Source organism: Pithys albifrons, chromosome 1 (genome assembly GCF_047495875.1).
Source record: "Pithys albifrons albifrons isolate INPA30051 chromosome 1, PitAlb_v1, whole genome shotgun sequence".
NCBI lineage: Eukaryota > Metazoa > Chordata > Aves > Passeriformes > Thamnophilidae > Pithys > Pithys albifrons.
Genome location: NC_092458.1, coordinates 88,600,193 through 88,627,648, shown reverse-complemented (window position 1 = coordinate 88,627,648; position 27,456 = coordinate 88,600,193). Strand labels below are relative to the sequence as shown.

Below are 27,456 nucleotides of genomic sequence, written 5' to 3'. Positions count from 1 at the left end.
GCTATTCTGGAGAGCTGGCAGACTGAACATGAGAAGTGGGAGTTGTTTGCATTGTGCTTGATCCAGTTTTTAGAAATTGCAGGGGATTGTTCCAATGTTGTACTTGTCCTGGATCAGATAAAATTATTTATTTTCACCATGGGGGCAGAGGGGCAGGATAAAGTAAGCAAGGCCCTGCTGCTGTGGTAAGTTATTAGTTTGTAGTATATGCTGCATTTTTTACCAGTAATCACAGGTTTGGTGGATGTGGTGGGGGCAGTTTCTGGGTACTGTGCCAGCTGTTGGGCCTACATGTCTGACTTGGGTACTCAGAGCTGGACTTCCAGCCTGAGTTTCATGTGGATTTTTAATTGCATCCCAGTTGCTGCTGACTGCTGTTTTTGACTTAAGTTCTCTATTACTGGCAATTATGCCAAAGGAAACAGTTCAGTTGGTCAGTCTTTAGGCAGCACCTCGGGTGTAATAACCACACCTCTTAGAATAACTGTTTGTCATGGGAGGTGATTGTTCACTTGCTTCTTCAGAGCCTGGGTAATTTACAGGAGGACATCATGCTCCACTTCCAGGAGGTGTGTCTCAGACTCTTTGTAGAAGTAGCAACCTTCATACAGATCTGTCAGATGTTTCTGGGTGCCTCTGTAATTTTATTTGCCCAGGTATGGGTGAAACTTGTGATTGAACAGCTCCACTGAAATATGTTTCCACGCTGACCTATTCTGTTCTATTCCACTGTATTCTGTTCTTTTGCTTTATTCCTCCCAAAAGAGACCCTCATAAGAGGGTCCCAGAAGAGGAATTGTTGCAATGGGAGGAAGAGGAGGCACTGTAGGATGGTAAATTTTGTTGGTAAACTCAGCTGACATCTGGTTTCCGTGTCAGCCTGCTGGGAAAACAAAAGTGCTGCAAATGGAGAGGTGGCTTGTGACACCACAGTGCACCCTCAGTCAAGGTGAGTGAGGAGAGAGATACCAAAACCAGGTACCAAAAGGGGATGGCTGATTTGTGCCTCTGTATGATGTGCCCTGTTTACCTGAGTGACAGAGAGATAGGTGTTATGGAACCTGTGTAAAGAGCTGCTGTTTGATGATCCTCTGGGAGGCCTGGGATAAAAAACACAGCCACAGGTGCACATGGACTTGGGCAGTGGTGAGAAGGATGTAAGGTATAGAGGAATGGCTTGGGATGCAGAGTCATAATGATGACAAGTGTCTCCTCTGATCTAAGCTGGAAGAGGGGGGAATTCCTTCACCGTTGTCTCCATTTGCTGTCACTGGTATTAGGGAAGAATCCTTGGAAGAAAAGGTCTTTTAGGTGGTGGAGAGTGGTCCTCTCATAGCTGCTGACAAGAGGCTCCCCTGCTGAACTTGCCCTCTGGCTCTCTGATTTGTATCACTTGTGACTGGTCTGTACTGGTGCAGTACTGGAGCAGCTACTGAGAGTGCTCAGCATATGCTTTAAATGGAAGAGGTTTGTCTTGTGCCAGCAATCCACTGATATGCTAGAATTCTGATATCTTTGGGTACATCAACTTGCCCTTGCTTAGGTGAAATTCCCTGAATTTACAAACCTGAGCGGGAAAGCACTTGCAAGTACAGGACTGGCTTAAATCTGTATCAGAATGTGCCTTGCTTAACTGTGGATGAGAGTTCATTCATATTTCCCACTGGCGAAAGGTATTACTAGTCTCCAGTCATGGAATTCTCAGTCACTCTGAAATGTAGAGAGAAAAAGGCATCTGCATGTATCAAGGAAAATTCCCTGTGTCTCAGGATATCACATGTTGGAAAAAGGATGAGACACAGGAAAGCACCTTGCTGGAAATGAATTCATAAACAGGAAGCACAGCTGCATTTTGATACAGAAATAAGATGGCTCACAAAGAGCCTGGAATGTGTCTTTTCATCACTTTTGTGTAAGTAGAAGAAGGAGGTGGAAAAGCCCATTTCTATGTGGCTCACTCTTCCACTATGAAGAGAGATGAGCAGATGAGCATTTGAAGGTGCCTCGTGTCTGATAATGAACATGAGGCTCTAAGTAGAACTCCTCTCTGTCAAATGTAACTTTGTCTAGTCTTAACTCCCGTCTGGTGTCTGCAGCTAATTAAATGAACACACAAAGTCAAGCTTATGATTGTGAAAGCAAACCGAGACTGACAAGACGAGAGCAGGTCAGCAGCTCTCTCTTAGACAATCACAGTTGACTTCAGTGAAACCTGCTGCATGCTCAGTACTTGATAAGATTTCAGGTGCCTCAGCAGAGGTTACCAGAAACCAACCCCTTTTAAAAATAAACCTACTTGGAACCATTCAGCACTGCTCTGTAGGAGGATTGAAATACGGCAATCTTTGCACTGTTTGCATTCAGACAGGCACGTCAGAAGATTGTGCAACTTTTGGACCACCTTTCCCATTAATAGCGAACAGGCAAAATATTCACACTTAATCTTATTAAGTAAATGAGAAAGTCTACATTGGAATGATTCTGTACTGTTGGACTAAAGTGCAGGTATTTCAGTGTTGCTGATCTTACACTATTCTTCTAGGGCTCTAACCTGCAGTGAAATTAATATGAAAAGAAAGAAAAAAACCCCAAATTAATAAACCCCAGCTCTACCTCTGTACAGTTGTTGAAGCAAACCCAATAATTATGTCCAGATTGTTTGCAAGTGTTGTGTGAGCACTATGCTTGCTATGGATTGCCTTCAGTATATTTGTCCTGTTGCTGTTGGAAGGGAACAACATGAGAGGGTTCTTACATGGGCTTCAACTAGATCAAGTGTTTTATTGCACAAATTGAATGGCACAAAAATCATAAAACATTCAGGATGGGCAGTCTACTTAGGGATACTGAAGACTCATGGGCAGCTTCCTGTGGAGTATTTAATTCTGAGTATGTTAAGAGAAGCTTTGTGCAATGTTTTAAATGTGAAATATCTAAGAAAATGTAAATGAGATATAACTAAGGTCAGGTGATGCTTGATCAGTGATTTTTGCTTTCTGGTCTTTATTAGGAGGTGAGGGAAATTTGTGATCAAGTCTTTCAGGGATGTTTCCAGGTCTCAATGTCGAGAATCATTGGCTCTGGTGATAGCCACCTGGGAAAGGTGATACAAACTTGGAAAGTTGTCACAGTGCCTCTGCAATGACTTAACTGTTTCTGTTCTGGATGGCTGAACAAGACTATTTAACCAACTACAGGACTTACTGAAATTAGGAGTGTCAGTGTTTCAGGTTTGGTGAGACTAAACCAACCAGTCCAGAGTTCTTTGCCATGCTTGAGATGGATCTGGTTTTGAGCCCCGGAGATTTTGTGGGGAGGAATGTTCAAAAGAGGCATTAGGTACAGTTGTTTGGGTAACATGGGGTAGCTGTAGGCAGCTTCCATAGGAATTACCAATCCATTCACAGAAGGACACTATCAGAACAGAAGGGAAATTGGCAGCTGTGATTAGCTGGAGTATCCATGTAGGAGGGGAATACCATATAGTTCATTCCTCTCCACTTGGTGCTTTTGATGGGAGATGACACTGATCAGAATTTCTCTTGGGACAGGGGGTGTCTCAATAAAATGTGAACTGACTGGGTGAATATTTGTCTTCCATTTCAACACGAAGTGAGAGAAGTTCAACTGAACTGCCTTCATGATGAGCTCTAGGTTGTAAACCCCTAAGGGGGAAGGCATTAAACTGGATGTTTTTATAGACTATAATGGCATATTACTCTGGGGGTAAAATTCCACTCTGAAAAAGGTAAGAAGATACTTAAAACAGGAAAAAAAGCTCTATTTGATGTATGCTGGGCAGTCCTAGAGCAGATGCAGCAGTCAGAGGTACATGTCTGCCAAGTTTTGAGAACGGACTGATGTGGTTGCTTGCCTTTTTCTCCAGAGGAGAGGAAATGAGATACAGCTGGGATTTCTTCACTGACTTGTTAGATAACATGGCAGGCTTACAGATGTTAAAGTTGAAAGAAAAAGATGATGTCAGTGTTACACAGATGAAGTAAACAGGGACTGTTGAGCTGAGAAGAAACATCCATAGGGTTCCTGTTTATGAACTGTCACCATCAATTCGGTTGAGTCTGAGTTCACAGGGGTGAAATGAAACACCAACCTGGTGTTATACATGTTGACTGGTGGTTTGTTGAGAAATTCCCAGTAAGACTTTCTTGTTGCCAGAGAAGACTTACCCATTCTAAGACACTACTGGAAAGTGTCAAAAGGGGGACTATAAAGATGGTGAAGGGCCTTGAGGTGAAGCTGTATGAAGAGCGGCTGAGGTCACTTGGTCTGTTCAGCTGGAGAAGAGGAGACTGAGGGGAGACCTCATTGCAGTTACAACTTCCTCGTGACACTAAGAGGAGGGGCAGGCACTGATCTCTTCTGTGGTGACCAGTGACAGGATCTGAGGGAATGGCCTCGTGTTGTGTCTGGGCATGTTTAGGTAGGATGTTAGGAAATAGTTCTCCACCCAGAGGGTGGTCAGCCACTGGAACAAGCTCTCCAGGGAAGTGATCACAGCACCAGGCCTGACAGAGTTCAAGAAACACTTGGACAATGCTTTCAGGCACGTAGTGTGATTCCTGGGGCTGTCCTGTGCAGGGTCAGGAGCTGGACTCAGTGATCCTTGTGGGTCCCTTCCAACTCAGAATATTCTGTGATTCTATGTACAGACTGATTCTCTGAGGCTATAGAAATTTGCTGTATGAAACTGTGTGTGCAGAAGGTTGTGCGTATTTGAATTGGTTATATTAAGGTTGCCCTATCTGTAAGACTCCTGTCCTAATTGGATTGCTGTGAACGTGAAGGGTTATGAGTAAGACTAGGTTTTAGAAAGTGAAGTGTTTAAGAGAGGCTGATAATGGCTGATCCAGCTGCTGGGAGGCTCAAGGACTTGTTTAAAGTGGAGATAGTAAGTTAAAGGATTTGGGACAGGACTGAGTAGGCTCTGAGACTCCACTGAGCTGAGCAGTTGTAATGTGCAGATCTCTTGTACTGAGTCCTTTGGTGGATGTCATCCAGTGGTTCCCTTCTCTTGTCTTGGGTCACCATGTCAGTGTGATGGGTGCATGACAGTCTTGCTGTCAATTGCATGAGGTTTGTTCATGCTGACAATGAAGCCAAGAGGAGGTAAAACAACAGTACTTTAATTTATAGCTGGTATCACTGCATCACTTACATTAACTAGGTGGCTTTCGGGGTAGAGTAATCCGTAACCGCGGCTTGGGGCTTGTAGGAATTGCCTGGACTGTTGCTGCCATCCCTCCTTGAGGGTATCCTTGTGGGCGGCGCTCATAAATGTCCCTGGTTAACACAGGTGGAATATCACGTTAAGGATCTAAAATTCTGGTACATTTATTTAAAATAACATGTGTGGAGGTTGGAACGAATTTTGGAAAGAAGGCTGTGAAACATCTTTAATCTGGGACTACTGCCCTCAGCTCAAGGATTAAAGCACCAGGTAAAATACTGGAGAAGGGTGAGTGTTTTGGAGGCTGGTATGCAACTGTGTGTCTGAGAACTGGGGGAGTGTGAACAGAATGGCAGCTGGTTTTGCTGCTATGCCACCAGTCCTGTACAGCTCAGCTCTGTAGTTATGGGCATGAAAGGTTTCTTTGGGCCACTACAAAGTAAATCTGGGAAATTTCATGTTGCCTCCAGAGCTGATAAAGCATTAATGGCATTGCTGTTGGCTAGTACTCTGGTCAGGCTCAGAAGACACTGAAGTTCTTTCTTTGGTAGGGGTAGCCCTTACTGTGAATGAAAGTTCTGGCATGCTTGGATGTAGCTTGCCATGCTATTTATTCTGTAGGTTTCCAAAAGAACTCTTCTCCCAGGCTTTCTGGAGCTCAAGGGAAAAAGAAATAATAGTTAAATAATAGTTCTTGACTTGACTGTTTTCTGTTTTCTTTTACTCCACCTCTGTCATCAGTTAAGGAGCTGAAACCACTGGGCTAATTTCTGACAGCATTCATACACTTCTGTGCTTGCCTCTCTGCTGCCCATGGATTGTCTCACTTATCTGTTTAGTATTAGGATGATACATAATTTTCTTGGCTCACGAGGTTGTACCATCAGATGCTACCATAGATTCAAAAATGTAATAGAGTATTTTCAGGAGGGGTGGTTGAAAAGAGTGCCTATTATTTTCATTTATTTTTTAAAAGCCACATCTTTCTGTGTTGCTGTTCTTCCTTTCTCCACTTTTCAAAGCTTTGTTATTCTGATGTAAATTGCTTTTGACATCAGAAACTTACATTGTTCCTTTGTTGAGCTTTTGAAAACACCTATTTGCGTGTTTTTGAAAAGTACAGTAAAGCTTTCTGCCTCAGCAGCCTGCACTGAAAACAATACTTGAGGTTCCTGACAGAAAGATGGTCTCCAGGGTTGATGCTACAAGTTGTGTGTAGGAAATAAGACAACAAAGGATATTTGCTTTCACAGGCAGGAGAAGAGTGTCTGTTTCTGTTAATATTTCAATATTATGTGAAACTTCTTCAAGGCCACCAGCATCTTTCCCTCCAATTACCATGGCAAAAATCTCTATCTCCAGTTCAACCTGTAAGCCTGCAGCCACCTAGGAGAGACAGAGGATTACTCACAGGTAAGGTGCAAGTTTCACACATGGTCCCCTCCATCAGTGCTTAGAGCTGGGGGTTCTTCAGTGTTGTCTGATGAAATTAAAGACTCACTGCCCAGCACATATGATTGTGCTTGCCAGTTACCCAGTACCTGTTACACTAGAAAGGTCTGTTCAAAACATTGTCTGTTCACATGGCAGTTTAAAAGAAAATTATCAGGTGTTCACATTTTTCCCCCTGAAATTGTCTTTTAGGTTCTAGAGCAAAAAGAGGAATTGGGCCAGGTGGGAGAGAATCAAAAAGAGAGGTGATTGATGCTCCAAGCCTGTCAGTGTTCAAGAGACATTTGGATGATGGCCTTAATACTGTGCTTTAACTTTTGGTCAGCCCTGCAGTGGTCAGGCAGTTGGACTGGATGGTAACTGTAGGTGTCTTCCAAATGAAATAAAATACTCTATTCTGTTCTAAAAAGAACACAGAGGTAAGGAGATACAAAAAGGATGGATGTGTGGAGAAAAGAAGATAATGGAAATTATTCCAGCAATCTAGCTGGATTTCTGTAAAGCCTTTGACACAGTCCCCCAAAACATTCCTCTCTAAATTAGTCCATGATTTTAAGCACTGAGTTGAGAATACGAGGTTTGCCTTACATTCTGGCACTGCCTCCCTGCATAAGTCATTGCTTCTTGATTCCACAAATGGGCAAAGATATTGCCTTGTATTACCTGGATGCTGTGGGGATATTGGCCATACTATTCATTCAAATACAGCACTCAGGCGAAGAGAGACTGATCAAAAGCAGAAAGCATGAAAGCTTCCTACTTAATGGGATAACTTAATGTGCTATGGTGCTTTGCTAGATAAAATCCTTAAGATGAAGAATAGTTGAAAGCAGAAGGTTTGAGGTAATAGTTTACTAGGTTCAAATCTTGTAGGTATCAGGACAGGAAATAAAGTCTAGGCATAACACAGCAGATAAAACAAATACCCTAAACAGAGGGGAAAACTCAGAGGTAGTGTTAGAGTAATCCCGTTTGCTTTGAAAAAGCTTTCTTTAACCTCCGTGCCAGACCTCCTGCTTTCCACTGAACTTAACATGTTCATCCCTCTGCACTGAGGCACACGCTCTGAGACTCGAGTGCAGGGGGTGCTTGGCTGAAGATGGCAGAGGGGCAGTGGCAGACAGCATCACTTCAAGTAACTTCAAAAAAATCGTGTACTTTGCCAGCTCTATTCCCAGACAGCTGGTGTGACAGGACCCATAGATAGCCTGAGGGCCAGCTGAGTTTAGAAAAAAGATTTCCTGCGTAACCTACAGGTCCTGGTGTGTACATCACTGTCAGTCCTGTGTGTGGAGGTGGCTGCTTCACCCGAAATCTGTCAGAAAGAGAAGATAATCAGTTGGACAGAAACTGTTTAAGGCAGGAAGAAGTCACATCTAGGAAGCAGGCTGTCTGCTCTTCCTCTATTTTTGTAAATGACAGCAGAATTTGTTAGCTCATCCTTTCCATCACAGTGTACAACTTGGAATACAGAGGTATTCCTGGGCTTTTTGCCAAGGCTCCAATTTCTAACAAAAAACCCCAAAGGAGCAAATTATTGTGCAAAATTAAGCCTTCAAAAGCTTGTTGACACTGCCTGGTCCTTACAACAGAATGTGAAACAGCATTTTAAGCCTGCACATGCAAAGGAAGCTGAAGTACAAACATCTTGGCAGACACCTGTGTGTTGCACACTCAAAAGTCTTTAATGATCTTTATTTAACATCCTTTGAAATGATTCTATTGCACAAGGCCTGATACTGGTATGAATTTTTTGTAAATAATCTTTAATTTAATAGTACCAACTAAAGCAGAAGTTTCACTTCCTCATTTCTTACTGATTGTTTAATATCTGAGATTCAGTCCTTTTGTGAATGCAACTTCCACTGTGTTCTGAAGATCACTGCATTAGATATGACCTTTAGTTTTGCAACGTTCTGGAATTTATCCTGTGGATTTCATTTCCACATGCAGAACAGTTACCAGCATGCACTTGCACCAGAAGCTGTTAAAGGTGCAAGTAGAAGAAGCATTCCTAGGTTATGGCTCCATCTTATGGAAAGCTCTGGCAGATCTATAAACTGGCTGTCAGAATTCCTGAGCTTTCTCTGGAATGGTGGCTGTACTTGATAAACTATACTTGATTTTTGTCAGGATCTATCTAGACAGATAAAAACCAGGGTACTTAAAAATTCAAACTAACCTTGAGAAGTTCACACCAACATTCTTCATGATCACAGTGGTTGCATAGGTGCAGCCTTCCTTTAGCACTCCAAATGTCACTCTGGGTGGGATGAGATAGAAGCCACTAAGATCCTGTCCTGTTGTTGCAAGAGAAGAGGTCTTGACCTTTCCTGCGGCAGGATCTTCTGCCTTTGCAAACAAAATATTAGACAAAGTTGGTGCCTGTCAAATTAGGTTTAGAGTTACTTAACCTATGTTTGACCTCTGTCCTCTCATCCTGAAGAATTATAAAAAGACATCCTAATCTGAGTGAAAACTGAAGAGGCACTTTGAATATTGTCTGCAAATTTATACTGGTTTGATTTTTCAGATGTATTGTCATTGAGCTTTCATGTGGGTGCCTGGTGCAGAATGAGTTTGTCTCAGCAGTTGAGAGGAAAGGTACTTCTAGAATTGCTAGTAAACATACATGAATTGCAACTGCCATGTTTCAGTAAACAGATTCAAAATACTTTCCAATATTGCTCCAGAGTGAAGATTTTCTGCAAAAGACATGACTGAGAGGATATTAATATTTACAAGAAATATGTTATTTTACCTTTTTATTTGGTATGGAGTTTGGTTTTGTTCCCTGAAGGGATGATGGTAATATGACTTTCTCTTTTCTTGTCTGTCCTGCAGCATTCACTGTCAGACTTTGAACTTTATGTTGAAAGGGTGTCTTTTCTGATCTTGCAGCCTTGTTTAGGCCTGGAAAGGAAAGGTTTCCAAAAATCATGAAAAACTATACATAATAGGTGCATTGAATTTGCATTGCAAACATTTTGTCAAAAATTGTTATAAAAAGATATTGACCTGCTCCAAACTACATTCTGGAACACAGGTTTACCTGTTGTGCTGCCGGAACCTTCATTTTGCTTGGAAGGCACCTGCAGCAGAAGGCCAGGAGAAACTGATGCATCACTTATGGTATCAAGAAATTCAGCTGCTGAAGGAAAAAGAATGGAATACTGAGACAAGTGTTTTTCATGATCATCATCATTTTCCTAAACTTGTGAAAAAAAAAATCACAAAGTCTTTGGCACTTTAATTTAGACAACCTTTGAAAGCTGTCAACATAACCGTGAAGGGCTGAGAGAATTCCGCATGGGTCATTTTGCTCCGTTGGGCCACAGGGATCAAAAATGCCTACTGTGTGATTAGTCATTTTTTGTTCTCTGGCTAAGTGAGCAATAAGCCATACAGGGCTAAAGGACAAGCCACCACAGGTCTTATGGTGATTGCAAAGTGAGGAATATGAGAATTAGTGGGAGTCTGATAAAGCCCCACAGAGGATGTTTTCCTGATATGAAAACAACACTTTGCTGTGTTATGACTTAATTTCAGTACATGATTTCAGTAACTTGTCAGTGCTGCTCTTCAGGCAGAACTGAAGTATTCCTCTCAATCGTGTAAAGCTCAAACTTAAAAATGATGATTCACTCTTCCACTGCTTCCCATCATCTAGTCACTGCTTTCCTCCTGTATCCTCCAAACTATCCTTAGCCTGCATGTCTCCTATTCCATTTGCTTTTACACCAGTTCCCTCTTACCATTGAGTTTCAAAATTCTATCTCCCATTTTTTTCCTACAGCCATATTAGTCTTTTTCTAAACTTGGCCTCTTTGGTTCTTGCTCATCCCTCTAACTATTGTTTATTCCATTTAGGTTTTTCTTCAGCATTTTGCATCCATCCACCCCATATTCACAGCACAATTCTTCAACTTTGCATCCAAAGCTGGTGGTACCTCCACATTCAATAAAATCTGCAGAGGCTTCTTCCTCTTGAAGAAGATACAAAAATGTTGCCAGACAGTGGATTACCTTTACTGGGTTTTCTTATTGTCTCTAGAGGGAAAGTCACACTTTCTTTTTTTTGAACTGGAGGAAGTTCCATAGACAGTGCTTCCACATCAGGAAACTAGAGAAAAGCAAGAAAGAAGGCTTAGGTTTCCCAATTAACACTTAGAAAAAGCAACCAGTAGACACCCTCATCCCCCTGCAAAAAAACAAAGGAAAAAATAATAATTAAAAAAAGAAGTGCAAAGGAAATAAATAAGAAGAACTAAAGTGTTAACTATAAAAAAGATATACAGAGTTACCTCAGATTACAAAGTACATTTTTGAGTACGTTTTATGCACTTACAGCATTCATCAGGTGAGATTACAACAGGAAAGCTGCCAAGGTTACCTCTAATTTAGGAGTGTTAATTTTACTAATTCCGTTTGTAATTAGCAGGGAGAGGGTTTTGAGGGGTAAGTGAAAAGACCTGAGGGGTTCAGCTTTTCTCTGTATCAGACTCTCTCCAGAGTTTATATAAAGGAATTTTACAGAGTTTGTACTCAGTAAACATATACCATCTTCAAGATAGGTTTCTTTTCACAAGGGTGTATAATTAGCAGTATTAATTCTGCCACAACTGTCATTTCCAATAGTTTCTTGAGATAAACCGAGGCTGAGATATAATAAACTCAAAACTGTGGGAGTATGGCAGATACTACTTAGCCCAACACAAACTATTCCAGTTTTCAGCTGCATTACCTTTGTTTGGAAAAATTCTTTGCTGAATTTTGATTCAAAATATGGAGGAAATATTTTGTTTCTCATTGCCATTAAGTTCTTCTTTTCTTCATCAAGTTCTTTCCTAAGTATGTTTTTTCACATTGGTGGTAAGGAGAAAAAAAGAAAAAAGTATTATAACTAAGTTCAGCCTCTTTTTCAGTATTACACATTGAGAAATGGAATTGGTAAAGGCAAGTGGCATTTTTCCCCCCCGGTTCATCACATGGAGTGGTATCCTTGTAACTGGCAATTTTCTCAGTGATGGATCAAAAAGGGGCTGGTCTGATCAAAATGCACATGGACAGTGAACTTTAAATCTTGTGGAATATGTTTAGGACTGTCAGTAGTGTCTTTCCAAAGTTCCAACGAACATTTAAATCTAAAAATTGGTATTTCAGATGCATTGCTGAAATTTTGAACACAAAATTATTATAATTTCCTTATTTTATCACAGAAAAACTTGATGGCTCTGTGGATACAGAAAAGCTGTTCAAACTTTTGAAGGAAAGATTCACCAGAGTCAAGACCAGTCATATTTTCAGTTTGATTTAGCCCAGTTTTACATTACTAGAATTTTACTGACTTGCAGGGTCTAATATCAGCTATGAAATTATCACGCTTATTCATATTGAGAGTTTTAACACTGGTTTTAAAGCCAGAATTGCACATGATGTTCTTGTGTGCTGACTACTCAGATATACATATTTAAAGTAATTTTTTAATAGTATGCAAAATGCTATATTAAAATATAACTCTGAAACTCTAAAATGTTTTTTGTTTCATACAAGTCAGAAAGTAATTAAGCAATATGGAAGATAACTTAGTTTTCAATTGCTATTTAACCTTTCACAAAAATAAGAAAGAAAAAGCCAGTTTCTGATCATAACATTAATTCATCACCATTTCACATTATAATGAATTTCCTAAATAACTGTCAATATAATGATTTGAATTCCATTGTGAATGAATGTATGTTACTGATAACTTTCTCTAGGACAACCCTACTTCATATATCAGGTTTTCTATTTCAATATAAATGCATGGTTTTAGTTCTTTAAACAGGCCTGCCTGGATTACACTGAGGAATTTGACCTTCTATCAGATTCAGGAAGCCCTTTCCTCTAGAATGGAATATCATAATGGTTTTAATAATGCACAATGCTTAAATGAGAAGTATACAGTATTTGACACATTGGCAGAACCAGAAAACAAAACACAAAGCTTCTGACTTCAGCCTTGTTTTGAATAGTGTAAGCTGACACTAACACTGCTAGGTTCTGGCGGGGGAAAAAAGAAAAAAAAAAGAGACTCAAACCATTTATTCAGCATTTCTGTTGCAGAAAATACCCCATTATTAGCTAGCAAGTCCCTGGACTATTGCCCAAAACCTGGTGAAATCAATAACATCCTTTACAAAAGAAGATTAAGCTGGCTCATAAAATAACTTGATCCTACTAATACTATTACCTGTGCTGTTCTAATCTGCTTTGCCACTTGGACATTGGTGTTACTCCTTCTGGGCTGAATGATCAGGAAAAACAAAGAGAGAGTAGTGGAAATGAGAAAACTAGCATTGTGTTCTATGAGCACAAATATATTTGCAAGATAATTCTGGAAAACAAATGCTCTTTACAAGAGTGTGTTATATTAACTCCTGTATGTTATGTTATGTGACACCTGACTTGGACTTCTATGGTTTGCACAAAATTGTTTGCTCATATCTGCATTTTTATTAGATTATTCAAAGAAATATCCAAAAGCCTTTCCCAAAAAGCCTTAAAGTATCTTTCAGATAAGGAAAGAGAGGCACAGAGGGCAAAATAATCATAGGACAAGCTAGTAAACCATTGTGATATGTATCTAGAGATACAGGTCCCAGTCCTTAATGACAGTCTACTGACATTGCCTTGCCTGTGTGCTTGGTTCCATCCTGTGGGTTATTTACACTTGCATCACTTCTCACTGCTCTGCCCTACCTTAACCTCTGCTGCTGGTCCTCTCTTTGTGTAGTGATTGTCTTTGTGTGATCCTGGTGTTGAGAAGCCTGTTCATAGAGCTCACTCACATGAGCTGCAAGGTAAAGAATATTATTGAATGTGCATGCTCTGCTGAGCACTGCTAAGTGTTACGAAAAAAAATATTGAATGATATATTTTTAATGTATCTTTCTGTCACATTATGAAAACCTAACAGAGACTTTGTTACTATGAGAGAAAATTCAGAAACATCTCCATTCCAAAATCAAGTTCAGAATATTAACAGGTAAGAAATTAATTGACTTCAATATAGAAAGGATGAGAAGCAAAGGATGACTAAGTTCACACTCCAACTCTCTATTTCCTGAAATATCTTGATGTTTTTTCAAGATACAAATCAAATACCCGTGAAAAGTTGCTGACATTCAGTCACTTTCTGACTAGGTAGCAACATTCTAGGTCTCTATCTCCAGCTGAAGAAAATAATGTGGGCTTTCAGGGACATTTATTACGTTCAGCTTGCTTAAGTTGTGCTTAATGGTAGCTGTGAAGGAGCCACAATCAACATTCTCATGGAAGGAACTGCTAGTTCAATATGTATAATGGAGAAGTGCCAGTCTTTCCATGTTTAAGACTGTGACCAGCTCTGGGGCTTTAATAAAGAGTTACCCTGTCTCCTGACATATTTTATAAAATGTGTTCTTTATGCTTTGAATCTAAATCGTGAATCCAAATAAATTTCCTTGGTTGAAAACAAATTTCTGTGGCATAACTTAGGAGATCTGAGTATTTGAGAGATGTGATCCTATTAGACAATGACAATATCTCTCAGTGTTTTGGGAATTATATAAGTTCAAACTTCAAAATGTGTAGGTTTTTTTGGTCAGCTTTTTCACCATAAAATATATTTTTCTGCTTTTTCTATTTTTACCTATATTAAAGAGCTTTGCTTTCCCACTACCTTCTTTGTTAATAATGTTACATTGAGATTGCACCTCCATTTAAATCAGGAAACTGTGGCAAGCATTTGTGAAAATGTGAGTCAAAATGTCAAATACACACACCTAAACACAGGAATTATTTTTAGAGGTACTGAGTCATTGATGCAAACAAGTTCTAATCATCTGTGAAAATCACACAGAAGCAGGTACATAGCACATAATTTAATTCACCTTTATATTCCTTCTTTAAAAATAGTATTACAGTACTTTAAAACTTAGTATGATATAAGCCATTAAAAATATAGATATTCAATTTTTATTACCTCTATCACTGAGATTTTCAGTTGACTTCTCACAGTTAGGGAAAGACTGCAATAAAGAAGGAACAGCTGTGACCATGTGAGAAAAAAATTCACAATAGCAGCATCTTATTCAAAGCATTTCTATTCTAAACAAGTGTTATCTTGTTACCTGACAACGTGACTACAAGAATGAAGGTATTTCAGGGTGTTAGAAAACATAAGCTGCGCAAAAAAGGAAATGGAGTACAATTTCCCATGTATTTGTTTCCTTCTTGATGACCTATTTCACAGATGGCTTTGTATTTTATATGGTTGCTGTCTATTAAATCAACTAAGCTAATTCATATTCAAATTCGCATGCTTCTCAAGTTTCCTTTATTCTCATGCTGTCTCTGAAGCAGCTAACTGGAAACCAGAGTTCCTCTGACCAGGCAGTCTAGGTTGTAACAGAGTTAGGGAATATTGGAGACTTGGAAGGAGTGTGCCACCAATTCCTGGGTCACAGCAGGTGCACAGTGAGACTGATGCTGAGAAGAGAGTTGTCCAGTGTGAAATCTGTACCTGGAAATGTGCTCATGGTAGGCAGGACAATCAACAATAATTAGTCACTAGGTAAGTTCACTGGAACTGAGCAGCATGTGAAATTCAGCACCCAGATCTCATCAAAGCAAATAAATGTCTGCCCAGAGGATAGAGGCACATGGAGTTACTGACACATAATTTTTCTGTTCCTCTTTTCAGAAAAGGTGTGACCCTCTTCTATTTACTCACCTTTCCCATTTCCTATTCTTCCTCTTTTTCTTTCCATGCTCTAATTATCCATGCAAAATAGCAGATTACATTTTTCAAAAATATATAAATGCTGCTCGGCAGTAATAACAATGTTCCTCCAGATTGTTTTTTATTATCCCAAAAACAGGGTTTAAATTCTTACTATGGAGGTGGCTGTGGTTGAAATAAAAGTCTCCCAGGTGCAATAACAACATACTGGGGGATACAGACATTTCAGTAATTTTGGTCTGTGTGTTTGGAAATGTATCATTCAGTACAGTTAAACTCCTGAAGTGTTTTGAGCATTGCTTGCCAAAATTGCAGTAATGCTATTCAGTAGCCCAGCTAAACGCTGAGTGTGGCTTTGCTTTAATATTAAACTACAGCAGAGCTGGCACTGTTCTTTCCTCACATTACTGTTTTATTAATGGATAATGATGTGTTTTAAGGCTCACACTTGCAATGCAATACAATGGGTTTTTTTTGAAAATGTAGTTAAAAATTGTATTTTTCACACCATAACCAGTTCAAGAAGACTTGCAGCATTCTCCTTTTCCTCTTCTGTTCTTGGTTCTTTCACATTCATCTCTTCTAGCTCATTTTCATGCCTTAAAACGTTGTCTATATACTCCTGGTGGAATAATGAAAAAGAGCAACAAAGATGCAAATGCTTTCTTTGCAGAGGTAGACTTAAGGAACACATATACATAGAGAAAAGATTCTATGATTAGTTCTAGAAAGCAATCATAGAATGGCTTGGACTGGAACAGCCCTTGAAGATCATCTAACTCCAACCCACTCTGCTGTAGGACAACTTCCATTAGAGCAGGTTGCTCAGGGCCCCATCCAGGCTGGCCTTGAACACTTCCAGGGATAGGCCATCAACAACTCTGTGAAACCTGTGCCAGCGTCTCACCACCTTCACAGCAAACAATTTCTTCCTAGTATCTAATCTAAATCTCCCCTCTTTGAGTTTAAAGTCATTCCCTCTTTCCTATCACTTTGTAGAAAGTCTCTCTCCAGAGAGAAGTACAAGCTGAGAAGGAGGCAGGTGAAAGGTAACCAAGGATTCTGAAGACTTGTAAGACTGTTGAATCTGCAAGAACTAATTGACTAAGGACACCACAGTCTGTAGAAGCTCTAGCAGGCCACTGACACGCATCAGCATCCCTGAGGAGCTGTTACTCAGACTGTATCCAGCAAGTATCCAGATGCCCCTGGTGTGTCAGGGTGCCCCACTGCTTCTGAGTAGGCAGATACATTTGGCCTCTCCATTTTTGCACCAGTCAGACAAATGGAAGTGAGGCGTTCAAGTATCTGGCTAAATTATGTGAGTGAATAAAAGAATGTGTTGAGTAAAGAGCTGCTGTTAATAATAATAAAATATATTATTAAGATAAGCTTAATGAATAAAAGGTGTTCTAACAAATGTTGTTTGTGATCTGTATCTCCCTCCTGTTTGATGTCCTGTTAGAGAAAAGGAAATCTACAACATCATTACTGAAAAATTAGGTTCAGAAAAAGATCTGTGGCTCTGTTTTTAGACAGATATGTACTTTGCCAGACTCACACTAAGTGCTACAGAAAAGAACACTCTTGGCACATTTCTTTATGCTTTAGAAGATCTGTTGGATAAAGAAGGGTTTTCTGAACCCACCCTTCTGCTAGAAAGCTAAATGAAGTACTGAGCTTTACAAACAGACAAGGTTTGTAAGCAATCTGTTTCTAGTTCCAGTTCTTTTTCATTTCTTTATGTCTCTTTCATTATAGGAAATGAAGAAAGGAAATTTCTTTAGATCTTGATTTAGTTCTAACAAATTCAATATATGGCTAAAGATTAAAGATACCTCTTTCTGGAAAAATCCATTAATTAAATATTGATATATGAGCAATGAGGATATTTCCATTGCACATTAATGCAATTATTACAAATGTCTTGTCAGTGCCAATAATTGCAGTCCTTCCTTCACAATGTAACAAACAGCATTCATCATTCTGTAAAAGTCAGCAACAGGTCTGGACAATGGAGGGACTTTTCTTGTCACTTTGGTATGGAGCTTTTCTTATAGCATTGTCTTTGAAAGACTGCTATGCAAATGAAAAAATAATTTGTATATATTTATAGACTGCAAAAAGGGTAAAATTTAGTTCTGATAGACTTGCATGTTCCAAACATGTCTGGGCTGGACAGCTGACAATGCTTTTCTGTTGCAAGCATGTCTTCTTTGAAATGTAATGTGGGGAAAAAATAATAACAAAAAATTGAAATGGCTACAATATACTACTACCTTCCCAAATTTCATGTGCTGTTAACTTTAAAATTTAGTCATCATCAAAATATGTTAAATGAATAAATTATAGAAAACATGTATTTTGTTATTTTCTAATAGTTAAGTAATAATGAGGTTTTAACTCTAACATCTCTTCTAAGAACATCTCCACAATTTGAATTAAATAAATTAATGTTTTTCACCAACACCGAGAAGTGCAAAGCAGCTAACAAGGATCAGCTGCAGAACTTTCAGACTCCACCTTGGACCACTTGCACATGAGGTCTAGCTTGCACCTTGCTATGAACTAGCCACTAATGAGGGATGGACACAAACTCTGTCAGAAGGTGACACAGCTATTTGCTAGACATGGATACTGTGACAGGGGCGGTCCCGTGGTGTAATGGAGAGCACTCTGGACTCTGAATCCCAAGGACCTGAGTTCGAGTCTCAGTGGGACCATCCCCTGGCAGTTCAACGCCTCCCTCCCATCCCATCACGTCACATCTCGGATGCTCAGCAGGGTCAGCCCCGGTTAGTACCGGGTGTTGTGACAGTCCCGAGGACTTCCCTGTCACTGTCCAAGCTCGCTCGGCCGTGGCAAATGGACCTCAGGACTGAAACGGTGGGGCCAGTTCTGTGCACACTGTGCCTCACCTAAAAAGTCCCCTGTGCAGGCTGGAAGGGCACACCCACGTGGGGAGAGAGATCCCTGCCCAAAGCTGCGTTCGCGAAGTTTGGCGATACATACATACATACTGTGACAGCACTCAGACTTGAACCTGGAAATGTTCTATATTGATTTATGAAAACAAATATATAACCAAGACTAGAGTGTGTCTCAGTACCAAGTTAACTGTAGAATTATGGTGGGTTAGAAATTCTTGTACAACTTTACAGATTTAATTTTTTCAGACTTTGTGTAGTAAAACAAGCCTTAAGCAAAGCAGAAGTGAAGAAACAGATACCAATATTGACAGTAAGGAAACTATCTGTTACAGTACTATCTACGATGTATAGTGGACTGGATCCCAAGTATTTGCAGAGAAAACTAGGTTTCATGAAAGATAAATGAAACAGTTGAGCTGCTTCAGAAATACACATTCCTTAGAGCACCTGCCGACATATGAATTAATTGTTCTTCAAACATAGTAGATTTCTTTTTCTCAGGTATATACTGTATATTTATGATATCAATTTTGTCCATTTGTTCTCTATTTCTACTGGAAGAATTAATAAATATGATAGGAATACCTTGAGGGAAAGATGCAGCTTTTCTCTTAGTTCATCACTGAGTGGCTTATACTGGAACAGCTGACGGATTTGCAGTTTATTAGGACATTTCCGGACAGGCACAGGGAAGCCCGACTGCTCTGCGGATCCCATGCAGAGACCCTTCCAAATACACGTTCTGACTGAAGGATCTGGGATCTTCCTCTGAGTACAGAAAATAACAAGTAAAAAGAGCAAGAGGCTACCTATATTACTGACTAAATGAAAGTGTGGGCAATGTGTGTCTCAGCTGAAAAGCGTATGTTCTTCTTATAGAATCATGGATCTAGACAATAAAACCAGTAGATTTTTGGGAACAATTTATCTATCCTAAACCCTCTTCATCTGGCCAGATAAACTCCCCTTAAAATTGTTATATCCCCCTATATCCTCTCACTGAGTGTAAAAGAAGAAGCCCAAGGGGACTACATGGTCCCTGATACAGTATACCCCTTGCTTTGTCTGATTTATAAACTGAACATTCACATTGTTCAGAGCTCCATTTCCCAATGGAGACAAACATCTATTGCTTTAACAGGAAAAGACAGTTTTGAAACAATTATACCTCAAGAGAGGTCCCTGACTGAAGATTTGGAGGAACAATACTCTCTGGTTCTTTCTTCATTACCCATGGGGAGGCTTCAGTCATAGGGTGGAGGATAGTAATGCTTGAAATACCTGGTTCAAAGACACATTTTGCTAAGAATCAGTTAAAATGAAAAAAATATGGACAAATGTCTCTGACCTACAGAATAAAAAACTTACCTAAATTTAAAAAAAATTTATTATTAATTGATGAAACTCCATGTATCCATGGCTATGGATAATATCAGATCACTGAGTTGATTATAGAATAGTTGGACAAGTTCAGATTACTCAGAGCATGTTTAACAACAATCTGCCTATACTACTTGCTTTGATTCTCAGGTAACAGCTCAGTTGTACAGCATGTGGAATATCTCAAACCAGGAAAAGCTGTCCATTGAGCCATGTTTACTGAACATTATTCTCAGAAGCAGTACATACACAAACACGCAAAATCCTTCACTGTATTTTATACTTCAGAATCTGGTCACTGGAAGAATTCCATTAGAGATGATTTACTTCTATTGTTTGGATAAATTTTAGTGTTCTTCAAAATATTTTTTCTAGCCCAATCAAAAAACTCTTAACCTACTATTATCCACCCCATAAGTGGCCATTGAAACAGGTATCAGCACTGAGGCACTTTGCTACAATGATACAAAATTGTGAAGCCTTGTTGCCAAGGCAAATAGAGCCAATATAGTGCAGGGTGGAACATGAAGTCTGGAAAATCAGATGTGCTACTATTATAAATGAATGCTGGTTGTAAGCAAGTTTCTTGACTGGGCTTTTCACTCGCTATGTATGTTCATCATCTTTCTGATCTTTATACCTTCTTCATCTTTCTGGCTCCCTCAAGTGCCTCTTCTTTTTCTCTGTTCCCATAGCAAAATTATTTCTTTCAGTTTCTACAGTGGGAAACCAGTCATTATTGTGAATAGAAGTAATTTAAAAATGTGCAACATCTGATAAAAATAGTAAGTGGGAATGCTGTTTCCTATGCTTATGACATAAATCTTTGAGAAAAATGTCTCAGTACTTTACACCTTACCATCCTCCCCTGCCCCATATCCAGGACAACCATACATTCCTGTCTTTTAAAGACATAGCTTTTTATTAGCGTTTTCCTGTTATGCTACAGTGTATTTTATAGAAATACAGCATCTCCAACAAACTTTACAATGATAACCAACCATTTCAGGATGTAGCTTCTTGCATTGCTACTACAAGGCGGTTTTACCATGTACTACCGGCACTCCCTATTTCAGTCGTGTTTTTCAGCTTCTTAATATGTATCCTTTCCAACAGACAGACAAAGGGCCACCATCAGAGTATCACTGTCCTCATTGCTATACCATTAATGAACACTGTGATATATTAAATAGTAAACACAGAAAATACATTTTGGTAATCAATTCTGTGTGTGTGTCTGAGTGCAGATATGTAGATAAAGATATGCCATTGTTCACTTATGACTTAACAGTGTCCTTCAGTTAATTCTCTGCTTTATAATGTTTTCCCACAAGCTCCTCCTTTACCACGCTTCACTGCCAGAAGAGTAGACACTTGTTTACATGGGTAAAATAATTTCCTGTCCAAAAAATGTTTTGAAACTTCTGACTCCATTTTTGCAATTCTTTCTATCTGTAGTCTGTCAGAAAAGAAAAGTTTTCTACCTGGATGTTCTTGTACAGGATCTTGCAAGATTGCAGTGGCAGGATCATTACAGGCCTCAGCCAGATACTCGTGTACATCACGGCTCCGCAGGAGCTCAGTTCCAGAGCCATCCTCATGGACAATGAAAAACCTGTACAGCCACCACACACATCAGACTGTATTAAGAAATCAGAGCTCCAACATGATGACGCCAAATGTGCAAATACAGAGCACTGAACAAAGGAGGAGCAAATCTACCAACTCTGTACAAATACTGTGTAGTAAATACAAAAAATGTTAATCTGTGGATCCAATGCAGTTTACCTGGGGACATGCTCATCATAAGTGACAGGTTTGTCAACTTCTTGGAGTACTGCTGCTGAACTTCTGTCCTCCTTGTCATCAGAGCCAGTGCTGGGAACACAGACTTTTGTGCTGCCATCAGCCATAACCTGTAGTAAAAATTACATAAAATTATTTGAGTTAAAAGATATTTTTAAAATGCTAACTGGCTGCTGAACCTTAATATGATCTAGGCCAGTGAAAGAGACTGAAAAAACATATTTCATGTTGAGCAACTTAAAATGCACAGGAAAAAGAAATGAAGAGGAAAACTGAAAAGATAACGAAAAAAGTAAACTATGTGTTTTATTTCAGTCTCTCCAAAAAGGGTGAAATATCAAAAAAAGGAAATCTATTACTTAGTCAAGAGCATATCAGAGAACTGATTCAGGAGGTGTTCCCTTCTGGCTTAGCTAGGCTACTTTATATATTACAAAGCTACAAGCTGACTTTGAGAGAAGTTTGTAAGATAAAATTACTTAAAATGCAGAAACTTGTTTTCTGCCCTGTATTTTACCTTGAAAGTATTTCCTTGAGGATCCACCATCTCACAAATAGTGCTGGAAGTGTGTTTCATAATGTACCTCCCTGCTTGTTTCTCTTCTTTCTTGCTGACGAAATTGGAATTGGAAACTTCATGAGTATAAACTGCTGAGCAATCTTCATCAATGAGAAGAGAGCCTGCCTTGACGGGTAAAACCTGTGACAGCAAAAAGTGAAGAGGTTTGACTGAAAGCTGAAAACTTAGGGTTTAGAGGTACCATGAAAATGAACAACATATGCAAATCAAGAGGTGAACTTTCAGACCTTTAATACTGAAGCATCTGGTTTAGAGGGACCAAAGGGAGAAAAAGAAGGAAGATGAGGTCCAGGAGGAAGGCTGACTTTAGTCTCTGTAATATTGAACTTCAGGAAATTTATATCTAAGTATTGGCAGATTATGAAAGGGGTGAAGTCATTGAAGTTTTGAAGACTACAAAGAAGGGAGTTAAGACAATCAAGGTGAGAACTGCTAATGGCAGGGAACTTGGAACATAGAGACAAAATTTACTGTCACACACTAAAAATAATTCCCACCTGATACGTTCCCTGTGGCTTTGCTAGAATAGATGTCCCATCTCCAAAGATGGTACAACAGGTACCATCCTCACAATTTGTTATCACAGTAGCAAACTCAGGATTCTCTACTCGCACACACTTCACCTTGTTTGTGGTGGCTTCTGAGGGTTTGTCTAAGAATTAATACAGAACAATGATATAGGATTAAATGAGTAATGGAAATGTCTCAGGATTCAATTTGCTTTTTCTCTCAGAGTGCTGGATCTTTATCTCCTCAGTACAAGACCCTCATAAACTCTGTAGCGTCCTTTTTCCTGGACTGCGCACTCAATAAAGGAAAGTTCAACAGCAAACAAATTTTGTAATCACCTGTGGCTGGCCAGGAAAGTACACTTGAAAGTATCAAGTAGGATACTAACCATAATGATCTGGACATTTGTAATATGCAAGTTGGATCACTGAAATTCCTTGTGCCTGTAATACAAGCTCTAAGATGTGAAGAAATTCCTAATTAGCAGTACAAATATTGGAAAACAAATCAAACAGGTATGTTAATCTGGTCACTGCCTTCCCATTGAACAGACAGATCAGTTCAAAGTCATTTTCATTTTTAAAATCCCACAGGGAGGTGACCATTCCTGAACACTTCCTGTTAACTCAGTAATGGTTTTTTTCCTACAGAGCCAGTACTTCCCACTATTTGAACAGTGCAGACACCCACACAGTAAATGTACATGTCATTTAAGGAGGGCAGGAATTGCCTAGCAAATCAATGAAGCATACAGATTACAATACCAGCCAGAAGAAATATACATGACCATTAGCCCCACTTGTTTTGGGCAAATGGAAGTTTCACTTTTCTACATGGCATTTTCCACAGCCACATTCAGATATGCAGTATCTCCAAGGTTGATGACCCCATGACTTCTCCGGGGAATATAAGGATGCCCTCATCCTTATATACCACTTCAGTTAAGACTCAAATCAGCTTGTTTGCTAGTATTAGGGCAGGTGGAGAGATGGCAATGAACATACTAGAACTCTTGTGGTCTTGTGGTAAAGGAGGACCATATAAGTATATAGATGGAAAGAAGGAAATTTGCCTGCTTGCAACAGTACAACTTTTGCACTGAATACTGCTGAAAGCAAGCAGACAAATTAAGCCTAGACTGCATTAGTGGATGTGTTATTTAGGCTACAGGTATAAGGTATAAGCCGCCTTTAGTATAAATTTTGACAATTTCCTGCTTCACAAGATAAGCAGAGGTAAGCGCTCCCTTTTTGCTTTTACCTGTTTCCTCACTACTCTCTGGTACAACATGGCCTTCACATTTTTTATAAAAAGTTGTGATCCTAGTGCCATCAGCATGATCTACTATTCTGCTGCCATCCATCTTCTCAACAATTATCACTTCATCATCTCGTACAGTCATAACCTGAAAGAATGAATGAATACTCATTTATATTAGCAGTGTGAAATTTGTAACAACAATAAAAGGCATCAGGCACTGAAACTCTGCAGAAGCCAGACTACCGCAACTTCAGCTACTTCAGAGACCGAGGAATCACATTTTCTTCAAGATCTAAAGCTTTTGCATTTCTAATTATGTAATAACACAGCTTGTAGGATGTTTTCAAAGAACAAATCCTACAACTTATATGATGGCAACCCTGTCTTTTGGCCTAGTGTGTGTGTGGCTCGGCTTCGCGAACAAAGATTTGGGAAGGGCTGTCCCCCATGTGGGTGTGCCCTTCCAGCCTGCGCAGTGGATTTTAGGTGAGGCTCAGCGTGCGCAGAACTGGCCCCACCATTTAAGTCCTGAGGTTCATCTGCCACGGCCAAGCGAGCTTGGACAGTGCCAGTGAAGTCCTCAGGACTAGAACCTACAGCACCCGGCATTTCCCAGGAGGTCTCCCATCCAAGTACTAATCCGGGGCTGACCCTGCTTAGCTTCCGAAAATCTTCTAATAATACAAAAGCAATAATACCGTTTCATCAGCCGGGTCTGTTGCCTGATACATGAAGAGTGGCTGCAGATCCATTCTCTTTGCACCCTCAGTGCCCACTCGAATACCTGATGGAGTTGTTGTTATCCTGGTTCCTGCCTTAGGTTGCTTAGAATTAACCAGATTATGAACAGTATTGTCAAACAATTCATCCTTGGTTGGGTGTGATATGTTTTTGTCACCATGTTTTCCTGCAGAAACAAAAATTTCTGTATCAGATCTAACATTTTCCAAGGCAAAACACAAAATCATTGAAGTGTGGAATTTGTGAGCACTGGTTTTGACAGAATTGAAAGAAGAACTATTTAACAGGCTAGAAGAAAATTACAGCTCCTGCTGCTCGAAGGTATGCTCCTGAACTAACCTTATTTAATGTATTCCTTAATGACACAGAAAAAGTAAACAGCATGCTAATGACAACTGATTCTGACATGACTTTGAAAGGGACTATCAATGCAAAAGAAAATTGGAATGAATTACAGAAAAAACCACCATCCAAAACTATCCCATGAGCTTGAAGACTGAAGTGATAGAAACTCAATACAGCTAATTAGAATGAAATTTAATATGAAAAGGAATAAAAATTATTTATGTTTCAGCTAAGCTTGTAACAGTAGAAGAAAAGAAAGACCTGGAGGCATCATCTATACAGAATGACTGCAGGTTATCAGTGTGAAAATTTAGTGACAAGAATGGCCAACACAATCCTATGTTGCATCAGAAGAAAAGGGATGGAGATTCCATTATGAAAGGGAGTTGGAGAGATCTTATTAAAAGTGTTATAGAGAAGTTTGGTCTCCCAAGTGCAGGAGAAGGAGATTAAGTGTATTCAAAAGACTACAGCATAGTCAAGTGAGCAGTCTAAAACACTTAGAACATAGATCTAGCAAAAAGAAACCCAAAATACAAAAAGAGATGAAACTGTTCACTATAAATTTGCCAAGAATAAGCAGTGGAGAGAAAAGGTGGGTAAGGTGGAAAAGTGATCATAATAAAGGATAAGAAAGAAAGGATATACACTGGTCCCAGATACTGAGAATATATATCAGAAGATGGTTTGTCAGAATTGATCTCAAACATCCTTGCAGTTATCCTAAGGAATAACCTAAGAACAAGGACTGGACTTGACTCAAAAATTCTGTTTCTGAAACCCTTTTCTCTTTGGCAGCAATTTTTCCTCACATACTTCCAATAAATTATAAGTTAATATGACAGGTCATAATTATTCTGTGTGATAAGTAGCATTGTCAGTGACCTCAGACTACACTCTGAGGTATGAAGTAAACATTTATTTGGTTCTTTCTCCGTCAAACAAAATAAGGTGAGAATGGCTACATTGCCACTAACCACAAGTTCACACAACTAATTGATAATGACCAACAGTAGGTGCTATGGAATACACAGAATCTCAGAATATGCTGAATTAGAAGGGACCCACAAGGATCATTGAGTCCAATTCTTAGCCCTGCACATGAAAAATACAGTATCCTCTGTGAGTGAAGCATTTATTAATACAAAGACTAAAAACTCTGTAATACAAAAGGATTTAACACTACTGTACTCTTTTCTTTTACAAGACTTTGTGTTCAATGACTCTGATACCAATGTAATTCTTACACACCATTTTACATATTAGAGTCCTATCATGTTAGAAGATAAAGAAGGTTGGAATAAGACAGAAATTATTTGCTATGAAGGTAACACAGCAGTGTGCAGAAGCTGATTAAATAATAAAATATAAATGATATACTAATAAAACAAAGATAAAATTGCATCAGCCCTGCTAACTTTATATCCAACCAAAACAGAAATAATGTTACCTTTCTTAGCCCTGGTCCCATGTAAAGGCTCTGATCTTTGTAATTGTTGTATGTTATCTGGAATTGTAGGTTGTGGTAGGACAGGACCAGAACTACTCACTGTGCCATCAGCAAATAGAATCTATAGAAATCAAGATTAAAATCAATGCAAACATCACCAGAAAGTCTCAAAAGAATGTGTCACAAATGCATTAGCTGTGAGAATACTGTGGGTGATGGAGAGGAAAAAAGTAAAAACTCTCAGAACGAATACAAGAAATCAAGCAGTTATCTTAAAAAGAATGAACAGAGTAGATTAATTCAGTTGGAAGGGACCTGCAATGATCATCCAGTCCAGCTGCCTGACCCCTTCCAGGCCGACCAAGTTAAAGCATGTTCTTAAGGGCATTGACCAAATGCCTCTTAAACACTGACAGGCTTGTGACTACCTCTCTAGGAGGCCTGTGCCACTGTCTGACCACCCTCTAGGTAAAGATATGCATCCTAATGCCCAGTCCAAACCATCCCTGGTTCAGCTTTGAGTCATTTCTACATGTCCTGTCAGTGGACTCCAGGGAGAAGGGATCAGCACTTCCCTCTTTTCTCCTCCTCAGGGAGCTGCAGAGAGCGATGAGGCTGATCTTCAGTCTTGGTCTCTCCAAAGCATACAAGCCCAGAGTCCTCAGCTGCTCCTCACAGGACATACCCACCAGCCCTTCCACCAGCTCTGTTTCCGTCCTCTGGACTTGTTCCAGGACCTTCACACCCCTCTGAAATGGTGGGGCCCAGAATTGCACCGAGCACTCTGTGAGGCCACACCTGAGCACAGTGGGACGATCCCCTCGTCTGACCGGCTGGTGATGCCATGTTTGGTGCTCCCCGGGACGGGGTTTGCCCTCTGGGCTGCCCAGGCACACACTGCTGACTCACCCTGAGCTGCTGCACACCAGCACCCTCGGGGCCCTCTCCGCAGGGCACTATCCAGCCACTCCTCTCCCAGTTTGTACTTGTGCCTGGTGGTACTTTGTACAACTTGTACGATCCAAAATTTGGACTTGTTACATTTCATCC

General features: G+C 39.7%; 1 protein-coding gene and 1 non-coding gene across 2 annotated transcripts in view; one reads left to right on the top strand and one right to left on the bottom strand.

The window, feature by feature from the left end:
* Window positions 1-5,139: 5,139 nt before the first annotated feature.
* SPAG17 (sperm associated antigen 17) overlaps window positions 5,140-27,456 on the bottom strand; it is a 93,654-nt gene continuing 71,337 nt past the window's right edge. Inside the window, exons 28-48 of the mRNA XM_071559567.1 lie at window positions 26,407-26,527; window positions 24,569-24,777; window positions 23,871-24,015; window positions 22,598-22,752; window positions 22,038-22,220; window positions 21,503-21,630; window positions 21,199-21,329; window positions 19,503-19,615; window positions 18,920-19,102; window positions 15,913-16,026; window positions 14,646-14,691; window positions 13,382-13,475; window positions 12,873-12,926; window positions 11,385-11,487; window positions 10,667-10,763; window positions 9,693-9,791; window positions 9,402-9,553; window positions 8,823-8,992; window positions 7,895-7,955; window positions 6,430-6,574; window positions 5,140-5,314 (exon numbers count right to left, since the gene is read on the bottom strand). Of these exons, the coding sequence (XP_071415668.1) occupies window positions 5,178-5,314; window positions 6,430-6,574; window positions 7,895-7,955; window positions 8,823-8,992; window positions 9,402-9,553; window positions 9,693-9,791; window positions 10,667-10,763; window positions 11,385-11,487; window positions 12,873-12,926; window positions 13,382-13,475; window positions 14,646-14,691; window positions 15,913-16,026; window positions 18,920-19,102; window positions 19,503-19,615; window positions 21,199-21,329; window positions 21,503-21,630; window positions 22,038-22,220; window positions 22,598-22,752; window positions 23,871-24,015; window positions 24,569-24,777; window positions 26,407-26,527 (2,640 nt within the window). The 3' untranslated portion in view covers window positions 5,140-5,177. The remainder of the gene's footprint in view (window positions 5,315-6,429; window positions 6,575-7,894; window positions 7,956-8,822; window positions 8,993-9,401; window positions 9,554-9,692; window positions 9,792-10,666; window positions 10,764-11,384; window positions 11,488-12,872; window positions 12,927-13,381; window positions 13,476-14,645; window positions 14,692-15,912; window positions 16,027-18,919; window positions 19,103-19,502; window positions 19,616-21,198; window positions 21,330-21,502; window positions 21,631-22,037; window positions 22,221-22,597; window positions 22,753-23,870; window positions 24,016-24,568; window positions 24,778-26,406; window positions 26,528-27,456) is intronic.
* On the top strand, window positions 18,055-18,127 carry TRNAQ-CUG (transfer RNA glutamine (anticodon CUG)). Its single transcript has one exon. It is a non-coding gene; the product is annotated as a tRNA-Gln (tRNA).